The sequence below is a fragment of the Equus caballus genome, chromosome 2 (genome assembly GCF_041296265.1).
Source record: "Equus caballus isolate H_3958 breed thoroughbred chromosome 2, TB-T2T, whole genome shotgun sequence".
Classification (NCBI taxonomy): domain Eukaryota; kingdom Metazoa; phylum Chordata; class Mammalia; order Perissodactyla; family Equidae; genus Equus; species Equus caballus.
This window is the reverse complement of record NC_091685.1, coordinates 23,166,733-23,186,536: the sequence shown is the minus strand read 5'-3', so window position 1 is coordinate 23,186,536 and position 19,804 is coordinate 23,166,733. Positions and strand designations below refer to the sequence as shown.

The 19,804-nt window shown below is 51.7% G+C and overlaps 1 protein-coding gene across 4 annotated transcripts in view; it reads right to left on the bottom strand.

The window, feature by feature from the left end:
* The window catches only part of CSMD2 (CUB and Sushi multiple domains 2), a 592,855-nt gene that overhangs the window by 371,338 nt on the left and 201,713 nt on the right, over nt 1-19,804 (bottom strand). For all 4 annotated transcript variants that reach the window (XM_023633833.2, XM_023633839.2, XM_023633859.2 and 1 more), the window contains exon 5: nt 11,390-11,597. In XM_023633833.2, coding sequence (XP_023489601.1) covers nt 11,390-11,597 — 208 coding nt within the window. The remainder of the gene's footprint in view (nt 1-11,389; nt 11,598-19,804) is intronic.

Genomic DNA, 19,804 nt, shown 5'->3' with positions numbered 1-19,804 from the left:
AGGCGGGCAAGAGAAAGGGACCCGTCTCAGCAATTGGTGGAAGCCCAGTGGGGCTTAGTGACGGGGGAGTGTGGTACGTGCTGTTAGTGTTCTGATGTTAGATGGTAGGTTTGAGAACATGTCTCTATGCCGTTGGCAATATTTAAGAGAGGAGAAAAAAATTAATGAATGCAAAAGAAGGAGGCGAATTTAGTAGGGAAGTCTTTGGGGAAGACGAGGTCTGTGCATAAAGGGAGGGCTGGCCTTTGACAGGAGCCAGGACACCTTGCTACTGAAACACGAGACGTGGTGGAGACGTTGGCTCACCAACCGTTTCATCTGCTCATCCACATTTCCTGGGTCCCTTGTGGCTAGGCTGGATCACATGACTGTTTCCGCCCAATAAAATGTGAGTTGGAAGTAATGTGTACCATGTTTGGGCTGGGGCAGTGAAAAGCCCGTGCTAGGTTCCTGCTCTCTTTCCCTGCCACGACACTGGAGACAGCCACATAGTCCACCTGGTGCAGCTGCAAGATGATGGGACCTCCTTGAGCTTGAATACCCACCTGCATGACTATGTGGATCACTGAGCCATGACAAACATGCAGCATGAGCAAGAAATAAACCTTTGTGGTGTTATGCCGCTGAGTTTTAGGGTTAATGAAGCTCAAAGAAGGAAGTGGCATGAGATGAGGCTGGGAGGTGGGCGAGGGCTGGATCGAGAAGAGCCTTGCACGCCTATCAAGGGCTCAAATTTTATTATCAGACAATGGGAGATGATTGAGAGCTTTTGCCTGGGGCTTGGCATGTCAGATCTGCATTTTAATTAAACCATTCTGGTAGCAGTGGGGAGGATGAATTGGAGAGTGTCAAGAAGCTACGAGATCAGTAAGGAGGCTGTTACAACCCACAAAGAAGATGATGGACTGAACTGGGGGAGTGGTAGTAAAGATGGAGAGATATGTGCTAGGAGGTACATTGGGAGAGCTTAGCAATTAATTGAATGTGGCTGGTGAGAGAGAGGGATTAAACAGGGACGATTCCCAGATTTTTGGATGACTAGGTAGGGTATGGTGCTGTAAACTGAGAAAGGAGACAAACTCTGACCATTTTAGGAGTCAATTATGAGTGAAGTTGGGACACGTGGAGTTGGAGATATTGCTAGGACATCAAGGTGGAGATGTCCAACAGGTAGTTGGCTCTGTAGTTTGATGCTGAGTGGGGAGGCCGAGCTAAGGAGCTAGACTTGGGAGTTATAAACAAATAGGCGGTATCTGAAACCACGAGAGCTGGTAAGATTACCCAGGGAGAATGGTCGGAGTGGGCAGAGCGGTAAGGCAAGAGCAGCGTCTCGGGGACATCAAAGGAAACAGAGAAGGAGTGGTCAGAGAGGTCTGAGAAGAATCAGGGAGAATAGCACGAAGGTAAAGAGAAAGGAGGGTTTCAGAAGGAGAAAAGAAACAACAAGAAGTGTCCAGTAAGATGAGACCTAAAACCGTCTTTTGGATTTGGCATTGAAAGCAGTGGTGTTTGGGGCCGGGGGTGGTTCTCTGAGAATGATCTTCATGTGAATGGTTTCAGGGGAAGGCTGGGGGTAGAAGACATGGTGAAGCAGGTGAGGAATTAATGGGGAGAGAAGACTGAGAGGCAGCCAGTGCAGACCACTCTTCCAAGAACTTGGAGAAGTTCCCAGAGATGCTAGAGTTCTACTCCTCCAGGAAGGCTCCCGTTTCGTTCAAACCAACCCTGCCCTCTCGCTTCCCAAATGCCGAAATCTATGGAGTTCAACAGTGATCACCTTGCCATTTCAGCAGATTGTCAAATGCTACTTTTCTACGTGAATCCCACTACCCTGGTGAGTCTGCAGGTGTCACATACCAGCCACCAGATGAGGAAAAGCTGAGATTAAAAGAAATATAGGCTCAAGATTAGAACCAAGGACTTAAGTCAGTCTTAGGAAGCCAGAAGAGCTTGTAGGAGCAAGAGATAGGCAAAATCAGCATGAAACACGGGGTAAGTGAAGCCAGGAGTGAAGGGAACAAACATTTGTGGCCACGTGTGGAAACGGAGATGAGGATTGGGGCCTTGAACATTCTCAATGAACTAACATCATTCGGGAAGGCAGGTCTTGCCAGAATCAAGGGCCTCTGGAAGGGCCCAGAACAGCTCCTTCCATCTGTCTTAGTGGCACCATCGGGCATCTGGCAGCTCCTTGAGAGGCTGAGGACAGCATCTTGTTGTCTGGTGCCCTTCACGTTCCTGGCACGGGCCCGTGCAGACGAGGTACTTAGTACAAACCTGTTGCGTGCAATCAGACCTACAGGGGGCAGACCAGCTGCCCGACCTCAGCTTCCCATGCACAGAACTTTGCCAAATCGCAAACTCTAGCAGAGCCGCCGTGCTGACAGCGGACAATGGGACAACTGCGGCTCACTTCCTGTTCCTTGCAGCCACGGCTTTTGTTCACTTCTGAGAGTACGTTCTCACCGATGGAAGCAAGGAAGTCACACTGATGCTCCGCGGAGAGTGCGGGAGACCTGGCCCTCGCTTTCCAGACGTGTTCTGCCAGCAGCAGGCTCGGGTACTAATCCTTTCCCACTGCTCGGCCACGAGCTCGTAACGCTTTTTCCAACTCGCAGAGATACGGGAGATGAGATTTTAAAAGGCTGGTTATTTATGGCCTGGCTCCTGATGGATACAACAGATGCAATTTCATGGCCTCCATCAGAAGAGAACAGCTTCTTGGGGCGGCTTAGAGCACTGTGATGTGGCAGGGAAGGAGACGGAAGCAAAGGAATCACAAACCCATATAGGGAGGCAGGAGGTTCTGAGTCTCACCTCCTCACCAGTTCAAGAGGCCTGGGTTCAGCAGCCTCAGTTATGCACCATCTTAGCTGCTTCCTGAGCATCTCCTCCAGCTTGAGACCCTGACCCTGCCTTACTCCTGACATTCAAATAGGCTGAAACCCCAAAGGACAGGCATCAGGCCTACGCCACTTCCATGGATGAAGTTCAAGGGCAAATGGGGCATTATGATGATGGGCCTTTACATATGCAATCCCTCTGCCAGGAATGCTGTTCCCCGGGCCCTTTCCGTGGTGGCTCCTTCTCAGTAGTCAGGTCTCAGGTTAAATCCTACTCCCTCAGAGAGGCCTCTTTTGACTCCTTTATCTTAATCGGGTCCCTGCTACTATTATTCCGCATCCTGTTCGTTTCCTTTGTGGTATTCATCACAAGCGTATTTTACATTTATTTTGTAATTATTCTATTAATGTCAGTCTCCCCCAAGTAGGCCAGAAGTCCCATAAGGGCAGAGGCTTTATTTGTTTCCTCTGCCACTGTATTCCCAGTGCCAAGCCCAATGTTAGATAACAGAAGGGCCTACGTATCTTGTTTGAATGACTGAGTTATGATGGAGAGATGTTGGTAATAAAGATGGAGAGGGTAAGGCTGACAGTGATGATGAAGGAGATGCTATGATGAAGATGATGCTGGTGCTGATCATGGAGATGACTTTTCAAGGCCCTGCCAGGGTACTTTTTGAACACCAATCTTTTCACGCACAGTTATTGCCTGAAGACTGGTGGACCACCTCCGCCAGTCTTATCCCAAAGACTGTGTATGGGTAACCATGGGCAGCTGTGTCCCTGTATCCAGGCTCATCTCCTTCCCTGCTTTGGCCCTGACGTCCCTCTCTGTGCCCATTTTGTGCTGGAGATGCTAGTGATGTCACTATCACCCACGCCACCCCAGCCCTGCTTCTTCCCCTGTGTTCCTCTGTTTAGGAAATGACCCTACCACAGTCATCCAGCCAGAAACTTGAGGATCATCCCAGACTCCTCCCCTGCTTCATTCCTCTTTTCCAACAAATCCCCAAATCCAGCTGATTCTGTGTCTGAGGTGTTTTCTGAAGTCCCCGCCTCCTTGCCATCCTTTCCCAGCTGTCCTAGTTCAAGACTGGATCATCTCTTGCCTGAGTAGTCAGGAAAAAGTTTTATAGCTGGTTTCTGAGGCTTCTAGTTAAATCCAATTAAAATTCGGAGAGATTGTGTTACTTCTCTTAAAACACTTCAATAGCTCTCTACAGGCTATGGAATCCTCTCTTGGATGGTGAACATGGGCACAAGTTCTTCATGATCCATGCTCTTCCCGTGCTCATTTCAGGCCTCATTTCCTGCCCTTGCTCTCTTGCTCCCTGCACCCCTTTGCCATGTCCCAAACACACTGGAGCTCTTTCCTGCTCCATCCCGGTGGCATGTGCTCACTCAACCCTCAGTTCAACCAACAGTCACCCACTCTGGGACTCGTTCATCTGAGTCCTCCCAGCAGCTCCTCCGCCATGTCAGGAAGACTGACAACTTCTTTGGAGGACATCCTTTGTCTTTGTCTTCCCAGTGACCTGGTTTTCCTTTGGTGAACCACCCCTCCTCCACTCCTAGTCTTGAGGTTTGGGTGGGGCAGATGGCCATGTGACCTGGCTTTGGCCAATGAGAACACGCTCTGGCTACAATGGTGTTGAGCACTGGGCACATGACTCAATCTGGTCCAATCAAGGTTCATCTGAGGGTTTCTGTGGGAACCACTAGCTGGGATTGCTAAACCAACAAGACAGAGGGAGCCGATGGTAGTCACCTTTGCTACTGCATGGGCAAGCTTATCTGAGAATGAAGCCAACACCCAGGATAGCAAAGCCCATGGGAGGGAGAGAAACAGATTCCGGATGACGTTATTTGCATTTTTTGATCCAGCCATGCCTGAAGTCAATCTCTGGGCTTTTCAGTTATAGAAGCCAACACATTCCCTTTTTAGCTTGAGTCAGCTGGAGGTGGGGTTCTATTTCTTGAACCAAAGGAATCCTAGCTACTACATTTCTCTTTTTAGGCCCTGTGGGAACTTCTTTATACCTCTTAGAAAAATACCCGACACATAATATTGAAAAGCATTTAATTGCATTCTGCCTCTTCACCTCAACCATGAGCTCCAGGGTCCAGCACGGTGCACGGCTATTACATAAACATTTGTGGAGCGAATACATAACTCCTTGGGAACGAGACTGTGTCTTTGTCTCCCTCGCACCTAGGAGATCCTAGTTCACAGAAGGCTCTCAAGAAATGATTACCGAAAATAAATAGGGGAAAAGTAACAAAGAACGTAAAAGATCTAAACCAATGGTTTGATAAAGTATATGTGAAGGAATAAATAAGTGAGTAGTGATTATTAACAAATCCCCATCGGCAGGCTGTTCTCGTTCTAATTATAGCTGAATCTAATGGCTCCTGAATGAAATATCTAGTTAAAAGTCACGGAGATCAAATGGTTCTAGTTGGCTCAAATTCCATGTGTAAAGTGCTTAATAATTAAAATCAGGTCTTGCAAGAGGAGAAAGAGTGTTACTAGCAAAATTTTCTAACTGAATGTGTGTAGAGTAGAGTAGATGCAAGTTTTTGTTTCCGCACCTATAAAAACAGAGCCAACAAATGAAGGGGAACGAAGTAAAGAGAACCCTCCCAGCAAAGGAGCGGTCAGCTGAGGGAGCTTCAGGAAGACCTGAGACCAGTTGAGTGCTGGATCCAGCCTGCTTTCCAGGGAAATTCTCTTTCTAAAAACAGCTGAAGGCTATTGGGCGGCCCTGGAGGCGAGACCTGGGAAATCTTGAGAGGAGAGCAGACTTCCTTCTATTCTCCTCCAGAGGGAGAGGCTGCCTAGGCTCAGAGGTGGATGGCAGGGCCCCAGGGTGGGTGCTCGGTGGGGAGAATCTTCCTGAGAGAATTCCTGGGACCACGGCCTGGACCCGTGTCTCAGGCATCAGGGTAGCTCCCACTTGGGCCTGGTGGCCGGGGCAGCAGCCCTAGGATGATGCTCTCCCTGCCCTCTCATCTCCCATATCAAAATGGCACCCACCCTTCAAGACCCATTGCAAATGCAGCCCTCGCCTTGAGGCCTTGGTCTGCCCTCTAGGACAGCGTCCTCCTCTGAAGCCCTGGGGTGTGCTGTCTTTCTTTCTTACTTTAAATGCTTGGTGGAGGCAAATTTGTCACATGAGGTCCATGGGGGCTTGGCTTGGGGGTGTAGGGACATAGAGAATGGGCAGGCAGATCCCAAATGCTCAGAGTGAAATGAAGAAAGAATGAAAATCAAAGTCTAATGAAGGAGTCAAGGAAGAGAAGCCAGGATCACCAACAGAGACTGACCCACAGAGGCGACAACCAAGAAGATGGGGGGAAGGTCCTAGGGTCTACACAGAGATTCCCCCATGAGGGAAGGAGCTTTGAGCACCATCTACCATTCACCCTGCCACAAACACACCTCTGTGGCTGGCACTTCTGCTGGTCCCCAGGAAAAGGGTGGCTTCAATTCTGAGTGCAGGTCAGGCCCTGCCGGCCTGCCCTGCTATAGGAAGAAATTGCCACTGTGGGGGAAAGAGAGAAGCAGAGAAAGAGAAGGAGCAGAGGAGAGAGGAAGGCCCAGCTGAACTCATCGGCCTCACCGATCAGAGACAGCAGGAGGGTCCCAGGCAGAGACGTCCCTCCCTGCTCTGTCTTGTACAGTGGTCTCCTGAATGCCTTCTCCATACTCTCTGCCCCTTCTCTCCAGCTGTGCAGAGCCCTAGGGCAAGGGCTGTGCCCGACTCCCGATGGAGTTTCCCTCCCTGCTTGTCCTAGCCTTGCTCGGAGCAGCCAGAGGTAGCTGCTTTTCTAACAAAGCAGCTAATTGGCCAGTCTGGGGCTGGGGCCCTGCAGAGAAGAAGTGATGCTGCCCACAATGTGCACTTTGAGAAGACAGTGTCAGAAAACTCACTGCCCCCCTTCTGACCTTTGCAAGGGCCTCCTCCAGTCTGACCTAGGGGCTCTCTCTCAGTCCCCTCACCTGGGTTTCCAGGCAATTTCCCTGGGAGCTGGATCAGTCGGAGTGACCAGGCTGTGCCTTTCTGCCTAGTGAGATGCCACTGGGCTGGCAGGCTGGGAAGATGCCCTCAGTGGGATCTCCAAGAATGGGGCTGACGAGGCTCTGAGTTGCTGGAGATGCCTCATCTTACCCTTTTCCCCTCAAAGAGTGAGCCTCTGACTCAGGTTCCTATCCCAGGAGAATTACACCTCCTATGAGCCAGGCAGCAGTTGATGGGGTCAGCCCTTTCCACACTCTTTGTAGGTTGGCGTGACGAGCCCCATTTTTCAGATGTGGGAACTACGGCTCAAAGAGGTTATTAAGTATCCCAAGATTACACATCTATGAAGAGGTGGATCTGGGTTTGGAGCCCAAGTCCATCTGACTCCCAAGCTTGCTCTCTCCCTGGTTAGATGCCAAGACACAGGCTCCCTGCTTAACCGTGGAGGGACTGCAGAGACCTCTCCCTATCCTTGGAGGTGACATCTCTCTTTCCTCGTGGTCCAGAGGAAGAGCCTGGAGAGACTCAGATGGCGAGCACTGAGCATGAGGCAGAGGAGAAGGGAGAGATGCTGGGTCTACTGGCTTCTCAGTGGCCTTCGATTCACTGATTTTCTCCACAACGGAGAGGCCGGCTCTGAAATGGGCTGGCCATCACTTCTACTCACTCCGGGAACACAATCCTGATTCTCCAAGGATCCGGGACCCCGGGTTTTAACAGGGTCTTCTGCATCCTCCAGTCCCAGACCTCTGAAAAGTCCAGGGGCCTCATGAGGAAGCCCAGCATTGGTAAGAGTACTTTCCTAGAATTTGAGGGAAAGGAATGGGGTTCCATGGAGGTCACAGACAACTAATTGGGTCAGAGCAGAACAAAGACCCACCACCCCAGAGAAGGACCAGTGAGCAAATCTGGCCCCAAAGTTGAGTCCAGTGAACTAGAGATAGAAGCATGTATGTGTAAGGGCGTTGACTTGGTGATGTGCATACGGTGGTTACTCGGAGGGATGTGTGTCGGGTGTGATTTGGCCGTGTGTGTGTGTGCGTGTGTGTGTAGTGGGGGAGTAATACCAAATATACTGTCTGGATTGTAACTCTCAGTCAATTTAAACCCAGCTTTTGCTCACAGGCAATCACAAAAAAAGAAAAGCAATTAACCTTAGGGAGAGTAAGCCTACAATACTTGGAAATCTCTCAACATGTCAGAATTACAGGGTTCAGTGCTCGCTGCAGCAACAGCCTTCTCCTGTTCAAAACATGCGCTGCCAGATTCCCAGAGGCCAGTCGTGGACCAGCAAAAGATGAAGAGGTGTCCACTGCTTGCTGTACCTATATGCTAGGACCCCGTAGTTGCGGGTGCATACCGCTACTGATGTGCGCTCCCCCGCCGCTGTCTCTCATTATGTCAGTTGCCAATTGATTATATCCTGCCACGGTTTTGGCTTTGACTTGTTCTTTGTTTTATGAAATAGTGTTCTGGGGAGTTGGCAGGGTTTTTTTTTTTCTAATATCCTCCTGTGGCAAAATAAAAAGTTATCAACCCTATGTTTACCCAGTTGTTTGGAAATTTTACTAGTCCATAACATCCAAACAACTGCAACCCCTAATTAAAACTCTCCTGTTTGTATGCCACTTGGAGGAGGCAAAAAGTGTGGAAACTGAGTCAGGGACATTCCATGCCACCCCCTCCTTCTGGAATCTGCTATCCCGTAAGGGGTAAGGGTGGCAGTGGATTTTTTTTTCTCTCAAATATGTTTCTGTCTTCTCAATACGGGAAAGGATGCCCAGTTTGTTCATATTCATCTTTTATTACAGGATCTGCTGTCTTTCTCTGCCTTGGCACAGAACTCAAAAGAACATCCTAAAATCTTCATGTATGCCGATAAAGGCGGTACCCTCACCAACCAGCAGCACTGGCTCTTCACGGGAATCCGGGGACCCACAAAGGAGAGAGGCAGGGCAGAGGGCGGGCTCTTTGCACAGACGTCCTGAGCGTCGGAATTTGTTTACCCACAATTGCTCTGCAAGTATAAATTAGGATGACAAATGCATCCTCGCTGGCAACAGTGACACCCACCCTGTAAATAATTATAATTTAATCTTAGAGCCAAGAGTTCTGAATGACTCCCCTAACGATTTTCTCTGCTTCATTCCTTCCCCACTGAGTAACTTAATAGGAAAAGGAATGCTCTTTCAGATTCGTTTCACTCCAGAAGTTGGGACAATGTTTAGACTCACACCTGGGGAGGCAGAAGCTGTGGGAGGCCGAGGGCCCACGGATAAACAAGTGAGTCAAAGAGGCCTTGGGACTGCAAGAGAGGGAACTGATGAGGATATTCATCTTGGTATCTGTTTGTAGAAGTGAAAAGTGGGGAACGACCTAATGAGAGATCTGATGAGTACACTATGTCAGTCCTCGGATGGAAAGCCGCCCAGCCACGACAACCCTTCACAGGTGTGGCAGGACATACTGTGCTGTTGTGGCTAATATGATGGGCTTTCAGGCCCAAGTAACCTGGGCTTGCCTCCCAGCTCCGCTCCTTACTAGCTGTGTGACCTCAAGCAAAAGACATAACCTCTCCGGGCCTCATTTTCCTCATCTGTAAAAGGAGGAAAATTATATTCCCTATTCCATCGAGTTTTTATAAAGATGAAATGAAATTATAGCTGTGAGGGCTTAGAACCAGCCAGCCACATCTTGACAAGAAATGCTCAATAAATAATACTATTATTACGCCAGTGATGTTTTGGAGGCATCAGTAATGATACGGGAAAAATTTTCATGATATAATGCGAAGTTAAAAATACATAACTACAGATATACTTTAAGATCCTAATTTTGTAATGTTAAAATATATATAAGTAGCCAGTTAGCTCGATCTCGGCAAAGCAAAAAGGCCAAAGGGGAATACATCAAAATTTTAATGCTCGTTCTTCATTTCTTTATACTTTTTAAATATTTTCCATGTTTCCTAGGAGCATATATATTACACTTGCAATCAGAAAAAATAGGTACTTTATAAAAAGAGTCAGAGGGCCTTCAGGCTGGACAGGTCACTGGGAGTCTAGCGGAGTGAAAGGTCATCTAGGCTTTCCCCCAACTCCTTACTCCCAATGTCCAGCCATTGCTCCTAACCAGTTTACAGAGCATCAGCCTTCAAAGCGCAGCTTAAATCTTTGGCTCACATGTGTTCCTCTCAGAGCCCCATCCAGGGTGTAAATGACCTGGCCAAGGTCGCACGACAAGCTACGAGACGGAGGTCTTCTGACTCCCAGGCCAGCTCACCTTCCACCGCACCAGGAGATACGAGTCCTCCGGGCTCCACTGGCCCCCAGATCTCAGCGGCTGTACTTGGGAGGAGTCCGTTCCTGCTTTATCCCTCTCAAGTAGTCATACTTGGCTCCCACCATGGGTTTGTCTGACTTTCCCCACATCAAAGGACCATGTCTTACTCAACTGGTGTTTCTACCACAAAGCATGAAACCTGCTATAAAAGAGTGTTCAGTAAACGTGTCCCCACCCCCGACTTCTTCCTCTCCCTCCCTTCCTCCCCAGCCCCACTGACCGCTGTGTCTCCGTCTTTCCTAGGCACTGTCCTTGCTGGACTCTTGCAGCTACCCACCTGACGCTTCACTCAGAGTCCCCAGTGACACCTCCTCTGCCCTCACCCCCGGGCGCCGAGCCCTGCCTTCCCTGGTGCTGTGCAGCAATGAAGCCTGCGACTATGCCCACCTTGGCTGAAGGACATCTGGACACATCCTTGTATTGCCTCCCGATGTGCAGACGCAGGTCCCCTGATGCCTTCATCCTGATCGCACAGCCACAAGGATCATCCAAGAGAGTGTTCTAAACGCCACACTACACCCTCAAGGCTTGTCACCCAAACAGGAGGCTGGACAGTACCTTAAGCCAACCTCACCTAGGCATGTCCCATGGGTCCAAACTACAAGCAACCAAGGCTGGTAAGTCTCCAATCCTCCCTCTCCTCCTGAACCCGTCAACATCAGGACTCTCCAGGAGGTTCAAGCACGCCACGGAAAAGCCTGTGCTTTTCAGTAAAGCCTGAACAACAGGGAGAAGGGGAGGCCTTGCCTCCAGACGCTGAGACTTAGTGCCTTTCTTGTCTCAGGGACCTGGGAGTGAGAAAAGCAATTGCCACTTAAGGTTCTGTTCCAGCTTTCTCAGATGCTATGAATATGTCTTCTAGAAATGGAACAACATTTCAAATCATTTCACTGGGACCCTGTCCACATCCTGGGACCAGGACACTTTCAGTCTTAATGGAAGTTACTCGACCAAGACCCATCATGAAATTCTTCAGAAGGACACGCTTCAAATCAGATACCAAAATTTACCCCAGTTCTAAAAATATGCGTGATTTCTCATTAAGATGAGAGGAATGCTCTCCAACAGCAGGTGTGGGAAGTGCAACGAGGCCTTCGGCTGCAGGTCCAGGCGCCGAGGATACGGGGCATCCCCGAAGCCACAGCGGTGGGGACAGGGGAGGGGTGGGGACGGTGTGCTTACCAGAGGGAGGAGCCTTCGGTCCCCGTGACTTCCAGAAAGTCGTAACCATCCTCCAGCTGGAAGTCAATAAAGACCAGGGCGATGGTGTCTCCCAGTTCGGCCAGGATGGTCCATGTGCAGTCGGCATTGTTATGATACTCCGAGGGGAAGTGGGGGCTGGAGATGATGCCGCTCTGGCCCCGCAGGGTCCCGCCACAGGCATCGTCCGCTGTGGGCACAGAGACAAGATGTTCACGTGAGTTGGTCCGGCTCCCAGGCCCTGGCACTCATCATGAGCTTCACCCATGAGAGGCAGAGAGGATCCTGGAACATGATGCACAGACAGGATGGGCCAAGATCCTAGATTGAATCGGCTTGATAATAATGACACCAAACACTTCCATAGCCCTTACCGTGTGCCGGGCCCTGTTCTGAGAATTTTAGATATTATTTAGAATTATTTAGATTTCGATATTGTTATCAATTTCCTCATCGAACAGATGAGAAAACCAAGGCACAGGGAGGTTAAGCAACCTGCCTGAGGTCACACAGCCAATGAGCTGGGATTTGAACTCTGCCCTTCAGAGCACATTGTTAACTACTACCCCACATTGCTCCATGATGACCAGGAAGGAAGGAGAAATCAGCTGTCACGTTTATTTCCACGGTCGCGACTGTGGTGAGTAGGATGTTTCTTCCTACCAGATCTTAGTAAACGTCAGATGTGATGGAACAAAACAAAAATGCAGCACAACTCCCTGGGACACCTCAAGCCCATCACAGCCCGGCTGGACCTCTGCAGTCTTTCCTCCTGCCCCTTGTCCCCAGGCCAGCTCTGTTCCTCCTGCCCTCTGCCTACAATGCCCTTGGTCCAATAACTTTTCTGATGCTTGGAGACCGGCTCCAATGCCACCTCTTGGTAAAGCCTCACTCCTTGAAGCTTTTAGCAAGTGCTCTGTCCTCTGTGCTCCCGCAGCAACGTGTCCGACCTCAGACAAGGCACGTCGCACTGTTCGAATGACCTGTTCACGTGCCTGACTTCCACTCCAGGTTCTGAGCTCCACTGGGATCCCCAAGGGCAGGGACCCTGTTCTGCTCATCTCGGCAGCACAACGTGGCATAATCTTTCTGCTCTAGCCTAAATATGAGCTGAGACTCGATAGTCAGAAAAAATGACCCAAGGAACACGCTCTGGCCCATAGCAGTTATGAGCACTGGCTTCTGAATGACGGCAGACCTCAGTGGGGGTCCCTCCCCTGCTGCTTGCTAGCTGGGTGATGGAAGGAAAGGCATCCAAACTTTTAAGCCTGCCCTCCTAGTGCCTTACTAATGCAAGTAAGCAATTATGACACACTTAGCATCTGCTGCATTAGAGATATAGACTAAATTGCAAAGAAAGGAAAAATGCAGTATCAGGGTTGAAATGTGTATCAGAGGCAGCAGAGAAACAATAATAAAGCTAATATGTATCGAGCATTTATACTCTGCCAGGCACCATTCTAACTACTCTACGTATTTCCTTTAATACTTACTATGACCCTATGAAGGATCATTCCCATTTTTCAGGTAAGGAAACCTAAACACAGAGATTCAGTTATTTGCCAAAAGTGACACAGCTCGTAGTGATTAAAAGAGCTGGAATTCTAAGCCTGCAGTCTGACTCCAGGGCTGTGCTCTTAACCCATTCACTCCCCTCTCTCCCAGGAGCACAATTCACACTCTAAGGACAAACATAAGCAGCAAATTACTTTGCTTGGGTGAGTCAATATGGGAAAGCTTAACAGAAAATGTGCCCTTAGAGCTGGGTTTTGAAGGATGAATAGAAGTTCACTAGATAGAGAAAAAGGGAAGGGTATTTAAGAGAAGGGGGAACCAAATGTCATAAGCACAAAACCACAACGCATGTCTAAAAGTGAGAAGACAGAAAGGATGGGCGATGGTCCTGGAAATGTAGAGAGAGCCACATGATAGAGAACACTGGGCCAGAAAGATTTGGAAGCAGCGGACTATTGGCAAAGAGAACGGATTTGGGGGTCGGGAAGATCTAGATTTGAATTCAGCCTCCACAATTTGCCAGCCATGTGACCTGGGGCTTATTTCTGTAAGCCTCATTTTGCTTCTGTACAGTGGTATGTTGTGATGACTGAGTGGGATAATGAAGGTGACAGTGCCTAGCCTTAGCCAGTGATTGGCATATGGGAGAGACCCAACAAATCCTGAGTTCTTCTTTTCCTTCTGCTTCATCTTGAGGATCAAAGGGAGCAAAGACATATGATTCGGTTTGCATTGTAGAGAGATGGCTGTGGCCATGGCAAGTCTGAGTCGAGGGGGTGGGCAGGATGCTTTTGGTAGGACCTAGTCACCAAAGTCCAGGGGAGGCCAGATGAGATCTAAGGCCATGGGGATGGTGGGAAGAGACTTACTTGAGAGATATTTAGGAAATAGAATCTACAGGACTCAGCAGTTGCAAGGGACGAATTCTGGTGTTAGGCATGAGCATCTGGACGGAAGACAGGTGCCATTTCCTGCAGCAGGGAGCACCCTGTGGTGTGGAAGGCGACCAGGAGTTCAGCTGTGGACACCAGGGCCGAGTGCGTGGGGGGCGTCCTAGATGGGAGGTGGAGCTGACAGCCAGATACACAGAAGCGGCGTGGGATGGAGATAAAAGTGAGTTTCTTCAGCGGCCTGAACTATTCTTATTAATGTCATCCTCGAGGGGCACGGTCTATGTCAAGAGAACGAGCCCCTTTCTACATGCCAGCTCTCAGGTGTGCGTGAGCACAGACGTGAAGGGGCTGCACTCAGTAGGTGCTCACGAATGTTTCCCTCCCACACCCACGCACTGAGCACCCACTGTGTGCCGAACACTGGGTGAGGGCCGGCACCACATCCTGAAAAGCCTGATTTTGTCCCTGCCCCCAGGTGTTTCTCAGAGTCGGGCCAGGCGGGCAAACATGCACACCCCCCAGAATTGTTATTTGGGGATATCAAGGCACAGTGATGGCATATGGACTTAGGGAGGGCTTCAAAGAGGAGGCAGCATGTGTGCTGAGACATCCAGCCAGCCAGCCATCCATTCATTCATTCAACGTATGTTTACTGCATGCCTACTACACGTCAGCCATTGTTCTAGGTGCTGGGGATTCATCTGCAAATAAAACAAACAAAAATCCCTCCCGTGATGGAGCTCACACTCCAGTCAGTGGTAACAGATAACGTCCAAGACAAGCAGGTAAACCTTCGGGTAAATGAGGTGGCCGTACACGCAGGAGGGTGGGGAGTACGCTGTGCTGGGAGTGGGGTACGGACATTTCAGAAAGGAGACCAGGGAAGGCCTCACCGTGAAGCTGACATTTGAGCAAAGACCTGAAGGAGAGAGCAGAAGCCATGTGGTTATCAGGGGGAAGAGCATTCTAGATGGAACAGCGGATGCAAAGGCCACAGGGTGCAGAGGCCTAGCACCGTTGAAGAGCATCCAGAGACCTGAGGGGCTGGAGCAGTGGGAGCTGGGGGAAGAGTGGCAGGGGACGAGGCCCCATGCAGGGCCTTAGAGGCTACCGTTAGGGACTGGGCTTTTACTTGAGTGAGATGAGAAGCCAGTGGAGGGTTCTGAGCAAGGGATGATGTGATCTGGCTTGTGTATTAACAGGATCCCTCGAGCTGCTGTGTAGACAACAAACCAGAGACGGTGAAGGCCGAAGCAGGGGAGCTTGTAGAGGCTACTATCATGACGCAGGTGAGAGAGGATGGTGGCTTGGACCAGGTGGCACCAGTGAGATGTAGTCAGAGTCTGGTTACAGTGGATGCTGAGCTGGCAGATTCCCTTCCTTTGAGAGCTGACTGCCCGTAGGCTCAGGGGAGGGGTCTCCTGGGTGGAGGAAGCAGCAAGAGCAAGGCAGCTGGATGGTGAGTGGTGTGTACAGGGACTGACCAGCCAGGGCTGCCTGAGCTCTAAGGCAGAGGCAGAGATGGCAGAGCCAGGTCGGGCAGGAAGGCCGGGGTTCACTCTGAAGGGCCTTGAATGCCAAGTGAAGGAGCTGGGTTCCATCTCCTCCACCTCCCTCCCTTGCTACCCCCCAGTCCAGGGGCCCAGGAAGCAAGGAGGCAGGGCGGGTAGGCAGAGTTCCCTTGCCTGGCTTTGAGTCCAGTCTGATGGTGCTGTTTCTTGGTCTTGTCAGGCTTTACCATATTTCCACCCAGGGGGTCTCTTTGGCGGGAGGCTATGAAGTCTGACGTCTGAGGCAGTTTGTCTCCCTCTGATGTAAATAACGTCACCATGACCATTACCAGGGAGATAAGCTACCAGAGCCAGTCAGCAAGTGGGAGATGTGTCAACGTCGTTCCCAGCAAGCACCGGGCCTGCTGGTCCCCAACAGTCCCACCCTGGCCCTGTCTACACTGGGTGAAACTGTCTATACCTTTAGCCACAGTGGCTTAATCTGGACTGCACTGAAGCTTAGGAGAATCACGGTGAAAAAGGAGTAGGAGTGTGCTGAAGGAGGAAGAAGAAGGGGCTCCTGGCAGGGGGAACAGAGCCCTCCAAACAGGGGGCCTGATGGGCAGGGCGTGCTTGGGGAATGGCCGGTTTCCACCGCGTGAAGGTGCGGGATGCGCGGGATGCTCTGTGCGGTGGCCGTGGGAAAGGAGGGGAGAGATGGGCTCAGAAAGGCCGTGACGGTCCGGCCAAGGGGTGGGATTCTCCGCTGCGGTGTCGGGGCCTCTGTTGGCTTCCCAACAGGGAGTACAAGTGCGGACCTGTTTAGGGGATGACTCTGTCCCTGCGTGACGGACGGATGCTGCCGCTTGTGGGGTGGCGAGGGTGGCAGGTGAGACCAGCAGTGAGAACCGTGAAGCAGTTGTTGCAGTCCTCAAAGCCTGACCCGGTGGCAGTGGCAGTGGGAGGGAAGAGAAGGACCAGAGAGATTCAAGAGCCAGGCGGGGGGAGAGGCAGGAGGACGCGGACTCCACCCAGGGATGGGCAGTCAAGACGAGGAGGAGGGAAAGAGGACGGTGAGGTCCCTAACAGGGCAACAGGGCTGATGATGGTGCTGTTTGCGTAAACCGGGGCCCCAGAGGACAAGCAGCGCTGGGACAGCGAGGGCCCCTCTTCCTCCGCCTGAGGGACAACCAGCTGGCGATGCCCATGGGCCTGGAGCAGAGTCCAGAGGACCTGGAGCCTGAGAGGCTGGGAGTCTGCAGGATGAAGAGGGAACTCACTCCATGGGGGTGGAGAAAGGCCGGGGCCAGAACTGACAGTTGATGAGCAGCAGGCAGAAGCACGGTGCTGAAAGGAGGCCCAGAAAGGGCAGGCCGAGGGGAAGGGAGCTCCCGGAGGAAAAGGCGAGCGAGCAGCGTCAGGAGTGCAGGGACTGAGCGCTGAGAACTGAGTGACCCCAGCCACCCTGTGTGGAGAGGTCTCTGCCCAGGCCCATGGTCCCCTGTCTCCTTCGACCTGGTCCACATTTCTCGGTGGACGATGCATCAGCAGGGAATGCCGAGGGAGGCGGGTCTCGGGGGAAAGAGAATGACCCCGCAGCCTCCTGCTTAGTCCCCGTCTTAGAAACCCACCCGGACATCCACCGGGATCTCAGCCTCAACCCCACATGATGCCCCCTCCTGGCCCCCCACTGAACCCGGAGCTCCCTGTCTTGGAGATTCAGCACTCTTCCCCGAGTGCCTCATGCCGCAGGCCGGGCGACATCCGCAGCTCCCCAGCACCCCACATCCAACCACGACCAAACCCTGCTGGCCCTCCTAACTGGCTCTGGATTTGGTCTCCCGCCTCCGCTGCGTCTGCTCTACTCTACGGGAACCACGCTCCGAGTCAGCCCAGCCGCCAAGCCCACCCCTGGTCTCCAAGGCCCCCTCCTGCCCCAGCCCGCGCACGCTTCACGCAGACGCCCGGGGGCTCCCGGCAGCACAGGCCTGATGACGCCGCTCCTCTCCGTCAGAACCTTCAGTAACTCCCTCCGCCGCCCAGGATAAAGGAGACCAGCTCCAGGCTGACAGGGACCTTCCGGGGCCTCCCCTCATCCCGGACTCTGCCGCCTACTTCCCATGTCCACTCTGGCTTCCTCTTCTGATTCGCCAAGCATATCCCTGCTTGAGGACCTTTGAAAGCGCTATTTTCTCTTTCTGGAAACTTCTTTCCTACCTCGTTGGGCCTGGCTGGCCCCTCCTCAGCCTTTCGGCCCCAGTCTAACTGTCACTTCCTCAAGATTCTTTCCGGGAACAGAATACCCCTTCTCCTCATCTTATGCTTTCAGTGCACCACATACTTTCCCATAATTAATTGATCAATTATGTAATTTACTGAATGTCTGGACAGTAAACTCCGTGAGGGCAGGGGCCATGTCTGTTCTGTCCCCAGCATCAACCACACTTCCTGGTGTATAGCAGGCACTCAATAAATATCTGATGAATAAATAAATGAAATAGGAAACTGAAGCTCAGAGAGGTTAAGTAACTTTTCGAAGTTCACACAGCAGGTGGCCGAGACAGGATTCCAGTCTCTCTGGCACCAGGACTGTGCTCTCCACACTACATCACACCTCTCTTCTTGACAGCAGTGTAGTAAGCCAGCCCAAGATATTCAGACTTCCCTATTTTAGTCATTGACTAAATTCTAGACTGTGCTGGAACTGAGGGCTCAGGAGCTCGAGACCCTGTGGCCAGAGCCGCCAGTCTGCTCTGCAGATGGCACCTTCGCCGCGTGAGTCCCCCTGCCTCTCAGGCTCCTCCGACACCTTGTTCCTGAACCGTCCCGTTTTGATTGAAGACGCTGTAAAAGTTGTTTGGAGATCTTCTCACACTTTAAACAAGGCATCATATTTCACGGTTACAACTTCAGAGTCGTAAAACACAACCTTCAGCTGACACCACAGTCCTAAAATACTCATTTGCTCTCTCTCCTTCTCTGGCGATGGGCAGTCGGCACGGCCATCACGTCATGCACACGCTAAGCCGCAGGTGTGTCAGGCTGCCAGTTGCCTTTCCAAGCTCAGGACTTGATTTACGATCGACTTTAAGGTCCCCTGAAATTTCTTCAATTAACTCTAATTTCAGAGAGCTCTCCCTCAGCCCCCTCTGACGCCTGTGGACTCTCCCATGACTCACAAATCTCAGGTAGGGATGGAGGAAGCTGCGTCATACCCCTCCTCCTCCACCCCAGGTCAACTCCAGCACATACTCTTGGAGGCCTGGAAGGTTCGGGGTCCTTGGCATTGAGCTTCTGTCCACATCCTCCCTCCCCAGGACATGAAAATCCCACAGGCCCTGGGGGAGAAGCCGCTCGCTTGCAACTCAAGGGCCAGACTGAGAGAGTCAGGGCATGCGTTCCCCAGAGCTCCAGGGCTCCCCGTTTTCTTGTCCTGTGTAGCCCAGCATCCTGGCTAGGGCCCCCATAACCTGCTCAGTCTCATCAGTCCCTTCTCCTGGGGGCTCAGGGTCCTGCCCCTCTATCCTTGGCTTTATCAAGAACACCCCTCCTTAAAATTAAGAAATTGCCAATTGCCCGAGAGCATTGCTATTTCTCCCCCCTCCAGACTCCTTGCATGGGGATGCCCCTCAAGGTGTCCTTCTGCAGGGACCCTGCAGACAGGACATGGTGGTTGGTCAGAGAACTTCCTTGTTGAACTTTCATTACAGGCCAGGCATGGAATTACCTGCATTTTCTCATTTAGTCCTCAAACCGCTTGAAGAGACAGGTGCTCTATCACCCACATTTGACAGATGAGGAAACTGAGGCTCGGGGTCACATGCCTCCTAAATGTTGGCACACGGATTCGAATCCAGGACACCGACTCCTGACCCACACCATTACCCACCTATTTCTCTGCCCCTCAGGCCTCGGTTGCTGCAGTTCTGTTCCTGACGTGGGCTGGAGCAGGGTCCTGCAAGCCCCAGACCCTGGAGAGGGGCTTTCCAGGTATGAGGTGCCCCCCCACACCCGCCTTGCTCCCCTCATTCCTCTGCCTGAGGGGCCTGAGGCAGGGGCTCTGTGCTCCCTCCAAAGTGTGGGCTCAGCTGCCCAGGCTCAGGGGGAGGGGTGAGCCAGGTTCCTTCCTGAAAAGGAAAGCAGCCCCTGGCCCCTGTGCCCCGCCCCCCAAAGCGGCATCTGCCCAACAGAATGACCTCAGGCCCTTTCCTGGAGGCTTCTCCCCTGAGAGCTCATGGGACAAGTTAAAGAGGAGGTCCAGGGGAAACCACGGGAGCCTGGGCAGTCCCTGGCTGGTGGACCCATGCATGGGATGCACCTACGAGAGGACCAAGCTCTCAGGCCCTGGTCCACCCAGCGGAAGGAGTGACAGAAGCGCTGGCAGCATCATGAGTCTCCTGCACGGGTCACAGGCCGTTGTCCTTGCCTGCAGTAGGCAAGGGTGGTCAGGAACAGGGCTGGTAGGCACACGGACTTGAGCGGAATCCTGGTTCCACTAC